This window comes from Tetrahymena thermophila (genome assembly GCF_000189635.1).
Source record: "Tetrahymena thermophila SB210 genomic scaffold scf_8254783, whole genome shotgun sequence".
Classification (NCBI taxonomy): Eukaryota; Ciliophora; class Oligohymenophorea; order Hymenostomatida; family Tetrahymenidae; genus Tetrahymena; species Tetrahymena thermophila.
In genome coordinates this window covers 34,612-51,178 of record NW_002476539.1, presented here as the reverse complement: position 1 = coordinate 51,178, position 16,567 = coordinate 34,612, and the positions used below count along the sequence as shown (strand labels likewise).

The 16,567-nt window shown below is 21.2% G+C and overlaps 3 protein-coding genes across 3 annotated transcripts; all 3 read right to left on the bottom strand. All coding sequences in view use genetic code 6, as the record gives it.

Moving 5' to 3' along the window:
- Nucleotides 1–690: 690 nt before the first annotated feature.
- Nucleotides 691–8,365, bottom strand: TTHERM_00845800 (transmembrane protein, putative; the record flags this gene model as incomplete). Its single annotated transcript, XM_001009270.2, has 12 exons — nucleotides 691–729; nucleotides 779–2,534; nucleotides 2,797–3,274; nucleotides 3,324–4,519; nucleotides 5,108–5,190; nucleotides 5,302–5,368; nucleotides 5,475–5,548; nucleotides 5,605–6,360; nucleotides 6,415–7,335; nucleotides 7,474–7,616; nucleotides 7,770–8,234; nucleotides 8,287–8,365. 12 exons carry the CDS (start codon nucleotides 8,363–8,365, stop codon nucleotides 691–693), a joined length of 6,057 nt encoding a protein of 2,018 aa, XP_001009270.2.
- Nucleotides 8,366–10,439: 2,074 nt separating this feature from the next.
- TTHERM_000845778 (hypothetical protein) lies at nucleotides 10,440–11,575 on the bottom strand (the record flags this gene model as incomplete). The annotated part of the gene is made up of 4 exons (XM_012795953.1): nucleotides 10,440–10,451; nucleotides 10,558–10,806; nucleotides 10,954–11,337; nucleotides 11,384–11,575. The coding sequence occupies 4 exons, from the start codon at nucleotides 11,573–11,575 to the stop codon at nucleotides 10,440–10,442; spliced, it is 837 nt and encodes a 278-aa protein (XP_012651407.1).
- A 605-nt stretch (nucleotides 11,576–12,180) lies between these two features.
- On the bottom strand, nucleotides 12,181–14,958 carry TTHERM_000845775 (transmembrane protein, putative; the record flags this gene model as incomplete). Its single annotated transcript, XM_012795952.1, has 4 exons — nucleotides 12,181–12,240; nucleotides 12,288–12,503; nucleotides 12,819–13,974; nucleotides 14,036–14,958. The coding sequence occupies 4 exons, from the start codon at nucleotides 14,956–14,958 to the stop codon at nucleotides 12,181–12,183; spliced, it is 2,355 nt and encodes a 784-aa protein (XP_012651406.1).
- Nucleotides 14,959–16,567: the final 1,609 nt, after the last annotated feature.

The window sequence follows — 16,567 nt, the reverse complement described above, 5'->3', positions numbered from 1 at the left end:
ATTTAATTTTACTCAACTGTTTAATTATCAGATTAATTATTTTATATTTTGGATCAAATATCATAAAATTAATTAATTAATAATCATTTAAAATTTTATGAGAATTAAGCAAAATATGGAAGAAAATATAATTACCTTTTTTATTAATCTTTAAAATATCTCTTTAAGTACTTTAATTTTAATATTATTGAAGTGTTTTGTTAATTAAAGAATAATTGTTGGACAATTTAAAATATTTACAAATCAAAATAATTAAAAGTAGATAAATCTGGTGACATACTGAATTAAATCCATACAAAAAAGTAAAATAATTTAATTATATTTAAATATTAAGGCTTAAACCATTAATTAATTTAATTTTGCTGATATTTTTATATAGTTAATATACAAAGAACATACTGATTTTTTATGAAAAAATTTATTTTATCAAATAGGTGTGATTATTGTGAATTTTTTCACTTTTTATTTGGCTTATTGATAGGAAAAGCTTTAAATATTTTATATAAATCTATCTAAGTAATCATTCCTATAATACTTTTATTAGCTATATAAATATATATTCTTCTATTAGTTTGTTCTTAAAATTATATTGCCAGTTAATTCTTCAGATTTGATTCTATCACAAAACCTAATGGATAAGATTAAATTTATGAAATATTAGGGGCTATTATTTCTAAGAGCCTCTTTAATTCAACTAAAACTAAATGATGAAGATGGGAATCGAATTACCTTTTTATTTAATATAATATTAATTATTTTAAATTTTAAAATATTTTACCTAGTCTTCACCAATTTATTGTGATTCTAAATTATTTTCTAATGCTTACTATATAGTTAAAAGAACACCCTAAGTCCTTACTGTATTTAAATCAGATGAAACGCAGCTTTAAACTTTAATTGGTTACTGAGATTTTAAATTTTCTTCAATTTTTATACTTTATATTATGGTATTACTACATATTTATTTTTTATCTTTTATTAATTTTTGATGAATCAGTTTCCAAAGACTACTTATTCTAAGCAAATTCACAAAAGAGGGTTTAAATTTTTTGAAAAATTTTAATTCAAAAATTTTCTTGATTATTGTATTGTTTTAAAATCTGCTTAAGTTAGCTCTTTGTATTTCTAAATATAGTTTAGAGACAATTAGCAAGCCATAAAGATTAATTAATAGTATAACTGTTATTGCTAAATAATAAAATTCTTTTCCATAACCGTTTATTAATGCACAATCTTGCAAAACTAAAGAGTAGACTAAAATAAGAGTAAGCTTTTTTTCTATATTTATATAAACTATTGAATGAAAAGGCTACTTGCTTTAGACTAATATATAGTAAAATAGGCAAACTAAAGCTATTAGTAAACTTCTAATTTCTTAACTCAAAATATTAATCAATACCATAATTGTAAGCTTGTAAAGCATTCTAACTATTTCCCAATAAAAATATTTTGACTTATAACCCTACTGTACAAAATAATATGAAAGAATGTAGTTAATTTTTTGAGTTTATTTTTACTTTTAATGCTGGGACATTTTTTTATAGAGGAAAAAAGGTATCACAAAAGCCCAACAAATAGTAATTGGATATATAATGCAAAAGCTATACACTAAATGTACTTTAGTAAAGCATTCCTATTAGTAATCATTTAAAAGATATAATTTTCCCTCAATCTTTTAGCAAAGGATCAAAGATATTAGCATTTTTGATAAAGAAGGAAAGAAAAAGAGGTAAATGAAAATACAATAAATTTAACTGTAAAATTTTCTTTTCTTTCTTTTTGCTATTATTTTTTAAATCATTAAAATTCCAAGTAATATCCAAAAAATTTGTAATAACTAAAAAATTAATCTATTTAACCACACTGGATAATATTAAGACATTTTAGTAATACAATCATAACTCTTAGCAGTGACTTGTGAAGGATCTCCTCCTACATTCAAAACAGTCTATAATTCACTAATTGAATTTGAAAACACTGTAACACAAGAAGAGAATATTTATATATAACTTAAAAATATTTTAACTAAAATAGAGCTATCTTTACTAGACTCAATAGATTTATTTAGGTAAACCATCCTTAATTTACATAAATACTTTAAACGAATTACTCTCTATTTGCTTGTAATTTATGATTTTATACTCATCTAAGCATAAAAAAAGTATACGAATAAAATAATTGCAAGGTTATAAAAAACAGAATTTATGTCAGAACAAATCAAGCACTTATCCTCTTTTTTTCCATATTACATTTGCCAAATATTACCTGTATTATCGCAACTCTCGCATAAAGGACCTGTATACCCTTGTAAGCAAAAATTTATATTTTATTTAGTTTCACTACAGCCATCAGATTTACATGTGTAAATATTATCTGATAAAACAGAACTTCTCCAAAATCCATCTCTTAGTTTAAGATGGCTACCATAACAATATTAGGCTAGAGCTTCTTCTGGGCACAATTTACATTAAACTTAACCTTATTACGTATCAGGATCAACCAAAGAATAAGTTGTAGGTCCACATTCTTCACACCTATAATATGTAATTTAAAGTTAGCAGTAGTATTAGATATATAGTTTAAACTTTGTATAAATTTAATAAGTAGACTTTTATAAAAAATTTTGTAAGATTTAATTTATTATGACTAAATTAGATTTTGAAGAACCTATAATAAAATATTATTTAATTTCTGAAAACAGTCAGAAAAAATCATTTGAGATATTTATTCTTAAAAATAAAAATTATGAGGAAAAATCAAAAAATTTATTATGATCCCCTAAATTAAATTTTTTACATAACATAAGAGTTTCTTGTGATTTTAATTTCACCAATTTAGCAGCTTCTAAACTCAATTTTAAATTGTATGCTTATATTTTAAAATTAAGGAGCTTTAATTGTGAGAATAGATGTATTCTAATTTTTATAAGCAGCTGTGATATTGAGTTTAAATAAATCTATCTCACTTTACTCCAGTTCTAATAAAGTACCATTTAAAATAGATATATTGTCTTTCGAATCTAAACTAGAAACCTCTAAAGTATAATTTTTGAGCTCTAACTGAATATTCTCAGATAATGTTTCATTTCTAATATCTTAGAATTTAAAAATTTTGTTTTCTTTATCAAAAAACTGTAAATAAACTCCTTTTTTTGTGTAGTTTCCACTTTAAAATTAATCTAAAACAAATAGATTTTGATTTAAAGGGATTCCACTTTTATCTACAAACTTAATGTCTAAAGGGTCTTACCCAATGTTGTTACCATAAAGCAAGCCTATTTAAAATAAGCATAAATAATAAATATAAATAAATAAATTTTATACCTTAATTATTAGTAAATGTGTTATATGATTTTTTGATTTCTGAAGTGTATTTTGGATCTATATAAATAGCTCCACCTATAACAGCTAAGTTATTTAAAATAGTATTCATTTACAATACGAGGTTAGTTTTTTTTATAAAAAGAGCTCCTCCTTTTTCTTAGATTGCACTATTTTCATGAAATCTATTCCTATTCAGTATGCAATTATATTCTGATGATAAATATTAATTATTCGTGTTGTCTATAAAAATAGCTCCTCCAGAAGAATATAGCGATTTGCAATTAATAAAATTAGAATTATTAATTGAAATTTTATCTATAGAATAGAATAAAATAGCTCCTCCACTAGTAAAGCATGTATTATTATTGAATACAGAATCATTTATTAAAACTTATTCAAAGTTATTTACATAAATAGATCCTCCAAAACTGCTCTAAATAAAATAATCAATATTCTTTTATCCATTATTAATATTACTTTCAAATGTACAATTTGTTATATTCAACAATCCTTAAACTTTCTAAGCTGAATTATATAAACTTTCAACCTTTATCGAAGAAGTAGTTTGTATTGAGTTAACACCAATAAAACTTGTATTGTAAAATAAAATGTTTTTATTTCTATTTGAATTATTGATTATATGAATGACTGAAGATTTTCCTATTTAAATATTTTAAAAGATAGAGCTATCAACTTCTATCATATTAGATGACTGTATATTATAAATATCATTCAAAACATTTATGTTAGATATATAATTGTTAATCAAAGTAACATTCAGGCACTCTATATTAAATAGATAGGGTGTATCAACTTAATTTGAGTTCTTGAGAGTTATTTTATCTAAAATAATTTATAAATTTTCCCAAATGACATAGTCTTATTATAAAGAAGTAGCTTGAAGCACTCCGATTTATTTGGAGTTATGAATTATCAAGCTATCTATAATAACTTGTTTAGTACCTTAAAATTAAATAATATAAAGTGGAGTTTTTTGTTAAACCATTCTGAATGTATTTTCACTTAATTGTCTCTCTTCAAAATTGAAAACTAATTAGTTAAATAAGACTTAATTTGCTAACAAAATTTAGATTATATTTGTCTAAGGCTCAACACTTATTAAATCTACTTATATATTAAAAAGACTCACTTTTTAGTGAGTGTCTAAATAAATCAAAGGCTGTAAGCAGTTATAACTGTTTATTTATATATTTTAAATCACAGATTATAAAATAAATTAGTTATAATTTTAACCATTTAAATAGCTTAATTAGTTATTACTACTACTTATAATACTCAAATTTGGGTAATTGATAATTTTTACTTAATCTATGGTAACCTAATCCCATATTTATTAGCAATTAATAACAATCACTTAAGACTTGTTAATATCATCTGAATAAACATTTAAAGTTTAAAATAAAATTGAATTTAACGAATTTAACAAAAAAATATCTTTGATAAAATTAGAATTTCTGATATTTAAATTATTGACAACTATACTAGTTTATTATGATTGTTAGTTTTAAGAGTAGCTAACATTAAAAATAGTAGAGCTAATTTGGCTATCAATTATTGAAAAGGATTAAACTATGATTTTCTTTACATCTTTAAATAAAAACATCTCTAAATTCGTTAATCTTTTAATATTTTACAACTTGAAATTCTAAAAAATTAAAGTATTTATGTTTTGTAAAATAAATTGTTAATTAAATATTTAGTCATTAATTTATATGTTACTAAAAATCAAAGTATCTATTTAGCTCAAAGTAACTATGATTTACTGTGAATCAGACTAAAAGCTCACATTTTAAAACTATAAGAGTTTTAATGCAGCGCTTTTAGATATTAGATTTAGAGAGCTGACCTTTTAAAATTGTATGAAAACATTTGAGAAAAGGATTTATTAGAAGTATGATTTAATAAAACGGTTATCCTGAATATATATAGTATATTTAGGTTAATTAAAATTGTCTACGGATGAAGTATATTCTATCACATTATTCCTGCTAAAAAAATTATTATTGCATATTGGGAATGGGTTTCTATTGTTTTAAAATAAAAAAATAAATTTAAGATTATTATAAAAAAAATAAAATAATTAATTAATGTTTCAAGTTTATAAAAAAATAAATCAAAAAATTTATTTACAGTATCTTTGATGTATTGAAGAAAAGCTAGTACCTCAAATTTTAACCATTTTATTCTGTTTAAATAGCACAAATCTATTAAATTATTTAAATAATTATTGATTATAGATGAATTTAATTTAATAAATTACTTATTGAAAATCCTCGATTTAGTTAATTACTATCTAAACAAAATCTATAGATTGTATTTTATAATGTTTCGGCATAAATTAAAACGAGGTGTATGTAATCGAATACTTAAAGATCATATAATCTGAAAGTATTTGTAAGCTAATTTAGCGAGTTTAGTTGTCTGATATATTTATGACAGATTTAGGTGGAGATATTAATATTGGATTAATAATCTAATCAATAGTTTTAATAAGCTTTTTATAAAATTTTTGTATTTCATACAGCTCTATTTTATTGTTATACAAAACTAAAAAAAAGTTTTTATCAAAATTATGAATGCTATCTATTTGAGAGTCTGTAAATGCATTTGATTTGATTTCATTTATATATCTTAAAGAAATTAGGCTATAAATATTAGATTTAAAGGGACACATCATGTATATGTACTAATTATCAAGAACCACTTTGCTATTTTAGCAAGGTCTCACCCATTACTTTAAAGGATCAATGCTTTACGTATTGAACTACTAAATCTATGATAAATTAAATAAATAGGAAAGCGATTCTCCACTATTAAGAATGATAAAATATTAGTTATTTTCTTAAAATAAAGAATCAACAAAGCAAGATTAAGTGCAGACAATTTTCTATATAGTATATATCTAATAATTTGTATTAACATATACTATCTTAAAAACTTCTATTTAATAATTTTGGTTAACAGATCTTACTATTACTAAAACTGAATCATCGTTGTAACAGGAAATTAAACTTTTCTATAAAAAAAGATTTTTAATATTTTCTATATTAGAAATAAATAAAATATTTACGATCCCATTCATTGATATCTGACTAATAATTTCCAAGTTTATTAAATCAAACAAAAGGTATTACTAACCTATGTCTTGTAAAGAATCTATTCTAAATCCAATAAATTAAGGGTTTATTTCGATTACTTTTGCTTCTATATAATCAGGTCCTTGAATATTTAAACTTAATATGGTTTAAAAGGCTAAAGTCTTAGAGTTGAAAATATTTAATTCATAGATATTTTAATCATTTAATTTTACTGTGAATACATATTAACTATTATATGTTAATATAATTTAATTATTTTACATTTATTAAGTTTATCCTATTAGTAAATTACTTTTTTCAATTATATAATAAATGTCATAGCTTATGGCTATTAGTTAGTTATTATTTATTGAAGCCAACTAAAATATATCTACATCATCAATTTTAGCACTACTTCTTAGTTTTTAATAATTCACTATTTAATGATTTTGTAAACTGATAACATTTAAAGTTTTAATGTTTTGATTTATGATATACAAATTTTCATTATCTATTGTGTAGAAGCTCAATTTATTTTTAAATTCATGTATGTAATTTACTTGGCTTATATCAATCATTTTTATTTTTTAGAGTAAGGAAGTATTGTCAGATAATTGATCATTAAAAGTATAATAAAAATTAGACAAACTTTTACTATAATACATTTAAATAGTTTTAAAATTTAGGAAGTTATCTACAGAACCTTATCTATTGAAATTATATTAAATAGTCATACTTGGATATTAGAAAATTAAAATATTTGATTAGTATTCATACTCTATAATCAACAATTTATGATCTGAATCCATAAATAATGTTGGTTTATACTATTATACAGGTAAATTAAAAATATTGCAAGATTGTTATTAATAGTTGACAAACACTATTTAGTAAAAATTATAAAGAATCTCAATCTTTTATTTAAAAAAAATTATTAATGTAATTTTTCTAAATTAAAAAAAAATATTTTATTGAAAATTTTATTTAAAATAAATTAGAAAAAAAAATATTTTGAATTTATTTTAATACTTGAAAAACAAAATTTAAATTACTTTTAGTTGTTAATCTCTTCCAAGCCATGTTAAAGGTTTAGTAAATTATGCATTAGTAAAGTTACATGAAAATAGAGCATTAAAATTTAATAGATCTACTATATTAACTGATTTGTAGTCAGTAAAAATTCCTATATTATCATCTATATTTAATTGGTAAATATTAAAAATACTCTATCTGTAAACTAATTAAGAGTATAATGATTAATTTGTTAAATTAAAGCTGTTTAAATCTACTTTATAGATGGTTGTGTTAATATAAGAAATAAAAAAAATCATATATTGATAATATTAACCTACATATTAAAAACAACCTCCATCTTGCTTTATTTCATCGGATGATTTTATTAAATTTCCATTAAAGTCGTAAATAGCTATTTTCTGTGAGCTTTCAAATACTAAATATTTTTACTGTTTGGCATCTCTCCAAACAAATCCATAATATCTATCTAAGTTAAGGTTAGAGTCTATGAAAAATTTATAATTTGAAATATAATCTAAATATGAGTAACCAACTTCATCTCTAATCAAAAAATATCTCTCTTAATCACCTTAAATTAATTAAAGCATGATGCTTGAACTATTAAATTTATAAACTTGGGTGATATTACTTTAATTTTAAACAAAGTAAGTCCGATAATCTTATAAAATATCTGATACTAAAGGTAATTCCTACACAATTGAGTCATATTCTTTAAGATACAATAAATTACTGAAGGTTTATAGATTTCCATTGATATCAGTTACATTTATAATTGTACCTATTATGATAATTATTAATAAACTTAAATTTTTTATTTATTTCAGAAGTACCTTAAAATGTTTTGAAGATTCCTTATTCTAATTCAAAAATAGAAATTTTATTATTATTTAATGTCCAATTTTTATACATAAAATTAGTTTATAAGTTCTAATTAAATTGATATTGGTCCCCAAATAATTTTTCTTACAACTTATTCAAACTAAACGAAACCAAATTTATACTTAAATATGAACCTATTGAGTAAGCTATTATATTATTTTTATATTTAATTTCATTTTTAATTTCAAAATAAATGTTTTTCAGTTTTTTTGTCTCCAAATCAAATAGAATACTTTGGCTTTTATTTGACAAATAGCTCTTTTTTTTAATAAAAATTTATAATATGTAAAGTTCGTTTTAAGTTTAAAAAATGTAACTTTTTCTAAATATTTTTAAAAATATTTATTACTAAATATTAAAATATCAAATTTATTAAATCTAAAAATTTTTATAAGTTGGCATTAGATTAAAAATAAATAATTAAACAATAAAAATAATTTAAGGTTTACTAAACTAATGCTAAGAACTCTATCTGAGTTAGCAACAGGGTTGATTGAAACAATTGCACAATCATCTGAACATAGATAATATTTAGTATAAACTAATTCATTATTAGAAATATCTAGTAGATTAATATATTAATCATTTAACTAATAAATATGGTTGTATAATGCTCCATTAGATTTTTATATGTTTGTTTATTTAACTTAACAATTTGGTTATAGCACACAATAAGATATAAGTTTAGTTGGATCTGAATCTCCTTGAGAAGGGAAAAAAACTATGGTGTTAATATTTGGTAAGTAAATTATTGACCTATAAGAAATATTTGTTAAAACTTGTTATGATTAGTCTTATAAAGAGTAAATGAAAGTTTGAGAATCTATCAAGCATATTAAAGAAGAGGGTGTTAGTTAATATTATCTTACCATCTAAATTAATAAAATCTATTAAAGATTTATGCTACTCAATACTATTAAGGTTTTCTATATTTAAATAGTGAAAACTCCTACTGCACTTTAAACTGTATTAGAATCTATAAATGAATTATATGATGAAACATCTATTTTAGTGAATTAGTCTCCTTTTATTATGGCCAGATTACTTGTTAGGAAATCTGGAGTATTCATAATTAATAATTAAGTATCATCTTTGAGTTAAACATAGATTATGAAGATATTAACGAAAGTTTAATAGAGAGATATTTGATTTGTAAATATATTTAATTAATAAATAGTAAATAAATCAGCCAAATACAGAAATTTAGAAGTACCAAATGCTGAAACTATTTAAAATTAAACTGAACCTTTGATAGCAATTTATTCTTTAAATACATCAGATATTATATATTCTGAACTAAAAATAAAAGCAACTTTATTGTAAAGAGGATAATAAACAATCTATTAATATTGCTAATAGTAAATAGGATTTTTTGATAGATAGGCAAAATTTTTTGATATTATTTCATTATTCTAGCTCTTTTCGAGATTGATTTATTCAATTTAACCATTAAGGCAAAACAAAAGATTATCATTATAAATAAATTTAAATGATTGCTGTAAGTTAAAATAAGAATTAGTATAATTAAAAACAAAATTCACTTAACTATTCTTGTATTAATAAATTTAAATCCAAGTTTGATTTTATAACAAAATATAATTATCTATTATATTTATTTATGATTGCTATTATATTTCAAAATACTGTATTATTAAACTGTTTGACCAAACCTAATATTCTAAAAAAATAATTTATAAAAATTGTTATTTAAATTTAAAGTGTAATAAAAAAAATTAATTTTACAGTTTTAGAACTAAAAAATCAAGGTATCTTATAAGATAAATAATAGAACAGAAGGAATTTATATCTAAAAACTTTGTATTTACTATAAAAAAATAAAATATTAATTATTATAAAGTAAATATATTTTTTAATTAAAAAAAAAAATTTACTCTACTAACAAAAGTAGTTTTTGTAACCTAAATTAAGTACATTCTAATAATATTTAACTCTTAGGTTATTATGTAGTTTAGATTTTTATCCAAATTTTAATAAAGGATTTATTATTGAGTTACATCTATATCAGGTACTAGTATATTGGCATTCAACTACTAGCTATCCAAATAAATAAAATTAGGGAATGGAAAGGTGTTGTCTTATGTAATCATTAAATCTCCTTTACAACATATAGCATAACTTTAAATTGTGTTAAAATTTGTATTAAAATATTGGAAATTATTTAATGATAGTAATAGTATTTAGCCATCAGAATTTGTAAAAACATATTTTTATGTTAAAAAAGGAATTTAAAAAGAGGTAATCAAATAAGTTAGAGGAAATTTTATGCTTTATTCATAAAAATCAATAACTCCTATTAAGTAAGTAAATTATCCTTTTTTAAATAGAATGATAAGCTAATCATTTACAATTACTTAATCTATAATTGGATTTTATAAACTAAATATTTTATAAAGCTAAAGATTTGGGTATGTATGGAATAGATGAACTTGAGTTTTAGTTATTCCTATTACCTTTTAAATTAGAATAAAGTTTATTTTAATTTTTGTTAATTATATATGAAATTAAAAATTAATTCATTAATTTTAGCAAGATAATTAAAGTAAAAAAAATCTTAATTTAATATTGAGTATATAGAATAAACAGAATAATTTAATTACAATATCTTCGTTTGTGATTGCTGTGGTATACTTATTTATTTGTAATAAGGTTTCTAATGGTTAAGTCTGGAATACAGAAAATTAAATGTTTAAATCTTAAAATTCATTATATTTTGAGCAATTTTCATATTAAACAGTATTTAAAAATGCATAGCATTAAAGAGAACACCTATTTTAACCATTAATAATCATTTAATCTTCTTTTTTGCATCCTATGCATTAAGTTTTATCATCGCTTAAAGAAAAACTATTTATACATTAATCACATGTATACATATTTGAGCATTACAAACAATTAGGTATTGGGCAAATTTAGCAAATAGAATTCTCTTAACTTTGAAATTGTCTTATTTGGCATGTTTTTTAGCACTAAAAGTTCATGTCCTTTTATTTAAAATATTAGAATGACTGAAAAAAAGAAAAATATTACCAAATAAAATCCATCTTTGCATTTTTGGCATTCTTAATTGCTATCACATATCAAACAATTATCTATGCATTTATCGCAAAAGAGTTTATCTTTTAGATAAATTTATGTAAGATCGCAAGTTCTATCAGTTGCTTATGACCTAAACAAACTATTTATAAGTGATAAGAATAGAACTAATAATTTGTATTTCATTTCTAGCTTGCAAAATAAAAAATTTGTTTTCAACAGATGTTAATTAAGCAATTGTAAATAACTATTTCTATAAATCAAATTTATAAATAAATAAATGGATTACTATTAAGGTAAAACTAAACAGTTAAGATGAAGATTTTATGATATATTCAATAGCTACTAATTAAATTATGAATTATTTTTAGACATTTAAAGATAGTTTCTATTTTTATAAATTAAAATAATTATATCATACTATTTAAATTAAAATATTTTAAATCATTACTAGGTTTTTGCTATTTTCAAAGAATATTAAATTAAATATTTTTTTAAACTCTTATCCATTATTTGAATTATTTGGAATAAAAATATGAAGAATTGATTTAATAATTATGTAAATTTCATAGTAGATTTAAAAATTATATATTTTAATTTTATGTTTGAGTAAAAATGTTTGAAATAAATTATGAAGTTAATACATTTAAAAATAAAATACAATATTAAATTAACTCATAAATAAAATCTATTTAATTTTTACTAAAACTAAAAGTAAAATTAATATTTATAAAATTAACTATCTTAAAAAAATTAAGAAATTTATTTCAATAAAAAATATTTGTTATTATTCAAAGATTTATGATGCTGGATTCAGATTGCTAAAATATGATAAGATCACTGTTTGTTTCCTTTTTAATAAGTAAAAATTAATCTAAATATAAAAATTAAAAAATACTTTGATATTAGATAATGGAGATCTTTAAAATCTATTGTGATTTTCATTTGATTATAGCCATTTCTCATATTTATCTGTGCTATTTGTTCTATGTTAATTTGTGGTAACAGTTTGCTCATTTTTTTTAACAATTTTAGATTAAACTTTTTTCCAAAGATAACTTACTCTAAATATAGTCACATTAGGTTTTTTAAATAATCGTTAAAAGTACTTAATCTTAAAAAGAATTTTTTTTAATTTGGAATTATCATCTTAATAAACTATTAAAGTTTTTGTTAGGATAAGATATTAATTTATTACTTTTATTATTCCATAAATATTTATCAAAGATAAAATGCTAATAATAAAATAGCTTAATTATTAAGATAATAATTAAGTATCAAGAATTGACTAGAACATAAGAGATGCAACAATTATTTGTGATAAAAGTAATTCCATTTTCATTTATGAAGATATTTAGAAAGGCTTAAAGCTAATAACTAATTAGAGATATGTAAAGCAAACAAAAGTAATTACTAATTTTTAAATTACATTTGAGAAATAGCTATCTAGAACTAACATTATCAAGAACTTTTCAAACATTCTTACTAATTCCCAATAGTAATACTATTTTCTGTAGCCTTACTGTAGGATATAATAAGTTAGTGTGTATCTTATAGATTCACTTTTATTTTATTTTTACGCTCTTCTCATTTTTAAAAATAAAAGGAAAGGAATTCCTACTGTCCAAGCTACTGTTAAAGGAAGTATTATTAATATCATAGTTAAAGTATGTGTTCTTGTAAAGCATTTTTAGCTATAGTCATTGGTTAGGTAATAATTAGATCCTATTTTCTAGCACCAGCAAAGTGAAATTAAAAGCTTGGTTAAAGAAGGATAATAATATAAGTACAAGAAAACAGCATAAATTTTTCCATAAAATTTTTTTTTATTCTTTCTGTTTTTATAAATGTTATACAAGAAAATTATCAAAGAAATAAATGCTAATTAAGCTATCTACATTAGCAATCTGTTAATCCACACTATTTTTATGGGTGATCCTTTAAATATGCAATCAAAACTTTTGTAAGTGACATTTGTAGGATTACCTCCTATATCTACTGGTTGTTTAACAATTAGTGGTATATTCTCATAAAAGTTAATAGTTGTTGAGAATATTTAAATATAATGCAAGAAGACTTTAGTAAGACCTGCTGAGTCAGAACCCTATAACTTTGATTTACTTAAGTATAACATATTCAATTTTCTTAGATAATTTAATTGAATAATTAAAATTTTTTATTCTGCTTATGAATTTAAGCTGTAGTGTATATATAAAATGTAAAATAATATAGATAGAGAAGTTATTATATAAACTAGATATAATTTGGAGCATTTCAAACACTAATTACCCTAAGAGCCATATGATTCTAACCAAAAGTCTCCTTAAATATCACAAACCTAACAAAGTACTCCAGTATAACCTCTAACACACCCATTTATATTTTCTTATTAATAACTGCATCCATTGAATTAGCATTCATATATATTATCTGTTAGTTCTGATTCTCTCCAATAATTATCTTTTAAAATGATTGATCTCCCTTAACAGTACTAAGCTGAATCTGGACAAATATTACATTAAATTTAGTGGTTAGATTTATTTGGATCAGCTAAAGAATAAGTTCCTTCTGAGCATTAATCACATCTATTAATTAATTTTAGTTGAAAAAAAAATATTAATATTAATAGTTATTTATAATATTTACTAAGTATATCCAGATCTAAAATATTTGATTTCACCAATTTCACAAGGTCTAAAGTTCAGCTTTAAAGGTATTGATATTTTGCTAAATGTAAGGAATGAAACTAAACTTAGATCAAAGCTGGTTTAGCTTTTAAAAGAAGCTGTAAAATTAAGTTTGAACATATAAGTAGCCTAATCAAATTAAGCTTAATCACCAACAGAAATTGAAATTTGGTCTGTTAATTATTATTCATCGAATGCAATTTGATATAAGTTTATTTCTTACTAAATACTACTTGTAAGAATATCAAAATTATTCTTCAAAGAAAAATCAAGGGGCTCATCTTCTTCATCAAATAATTAAATATAGATTTTTTATTTAGTAAAATTTCCACTTTAAAAGTTAGATATCGTAATTGCATTTGTTTACTATTTGCTTATATGGTTAATTTATTTTATTTTTCTAGGTTAAGATCCAAGGTTTTTACCATAAAAGTGTCCTAAATTATTTAAGATTATTACAGTTGTATCCTTTTGTATTTTAGTAGTTGCTAAATCATAATAAACTCCTCCTCCAATATAAGCTTTGTTATTAATAATAGTTGTTTTATCTGTAAGTTAGATTTGATATCCTTAGATATATATTGCCCCTCCTTTCTCCATAATTGAATAATTGTCTCTAAATAAGCTGTTGACAATAATAATATTTGAAGATATCAAATAAATAGCGCCTCCACACATAGTTAAAGCTTTATTAGAAATAAATTAAGAATTTTGTATTATTATCTTCTGACTATTAGAAAAATAAATAGCTCCTCCATTTTTGAAACTTTAGTTATCTTTAAAAATAGATTATTAAATATCAATTTATGAGCATTTTTGAAAATTTAGTGCTCCGTCGTATTAAGAATCTGATTATTTATCATTATCTAAATTATAATTCATTTAATACTAAAATGTACTTTTTTAAATAGTAACTTTTTAAACTTAACTGACAATTAATGAAGGACTACTTAGATGTGATTTTATTTAATCAAATATCACATCTTATAATAAAAATTCATCCGAATTTTGTAGATATAAGGTACTAGAAAAATTTATAAGTTAAATTTATTATATTTAAGAATTTAAATATTGGAATTATTTTAACGGATTAGCTACAATTAGGTGAAATATATTATTTGCCTTCGTTATATTAAATTAATCTAAAATTAAATTTTTTGTATTAAAATTAAAAATCGGTTAACTAATAACAGCATTATTTATGTTGCTGAATTTAGATTAGCTTATATATAAGGTATTAGTTAAATAGATCTACTAAATGGTTGATTCATATGAATCAACACTTATTAAACCAATCTAATTCACTTTGTCCATAACTATATTTGTCAAAACAGCTTTAATTACTCCTAAAATTAAAATTGCATAAGAAGAGTTTGCATCATTAAGGTTTCTAAGGCGTGATTAATAATTATAATCTAATTAAATTAATTCTAGCTAATTTATTAGAATTTTTTCAGCTTATGATATTTCTAATAAGTTTGTTTTACTATTAGCTTCAACTTTTTAGATTTAAAAATTATTCATAGTTAATCTATTAGCTGCAATTATTTGTAAAATAGGGAAATTTATTATATTTTCATAAGTAGAAAATGTATCCATGATTATTTCTTAATAAAGAGATTATTATAACTAATTGTATTTAATAAAACCTAAATTATTTATGTTATTAAAATTTATCTTTATTAAATTAGCAATTTTCACATTAGTTAATTAAAAAGCATAGTAATTTTCATCATTATTGATAAGCTTTAATTAGTAGACCTCAGTAATTTTAATATTTTCCATACTTAGATTAGCTACATTCTCAAAATGAATTATTCCAATTCCAAAATATGAGTTATTTATAGTAAAGTCTTAAATTAATATTTTATTATTAACATTTAAAATATCAAAAACATAATTTGAAAAACTGCTATTAATGATAGTGACATTTCTTAAAGTTAATTAAGGGCAGTTAGAGAATGTTAAAAAATTAAAATTACCAACAAAGTTAATGTTTTTCACCACAAAATTGTTTATTATTATAGACTAAATATTCTAAAATTCGAAAGAATTATTTATATTTTCTTAATTTATTTCTATTTCATTCAAAACTAAAGTTGATATATCATGGATTAAAATCTTACTACCTTATCCACTAATTTATAAGATGGATTCTGATATTTGAAGATACTTTATTTATTTATTAGGATTGATATCCAAAGAATTATTATCTTATACAACAAAATTTAATTATAGTTTTGAAAATTTTATATTCTAAAATTAAGAAGAAAACAAATTTGAGCTCATTATTGTTAATTAATACTTCTAATTTTCGCTTGACTAAAATTCTAAGATAAAGTTAGCCCTTTAACTTAAGTTATCAGACACTGTAAAAGGTAAATTTCTATATATTAATTTAAATTTTTAAATATAAAAAAAAACTTTTTAATTTACATATTTATATCACTAGTTAGAATCTATTAATATCTAAGCATTTCAAAGCCATATA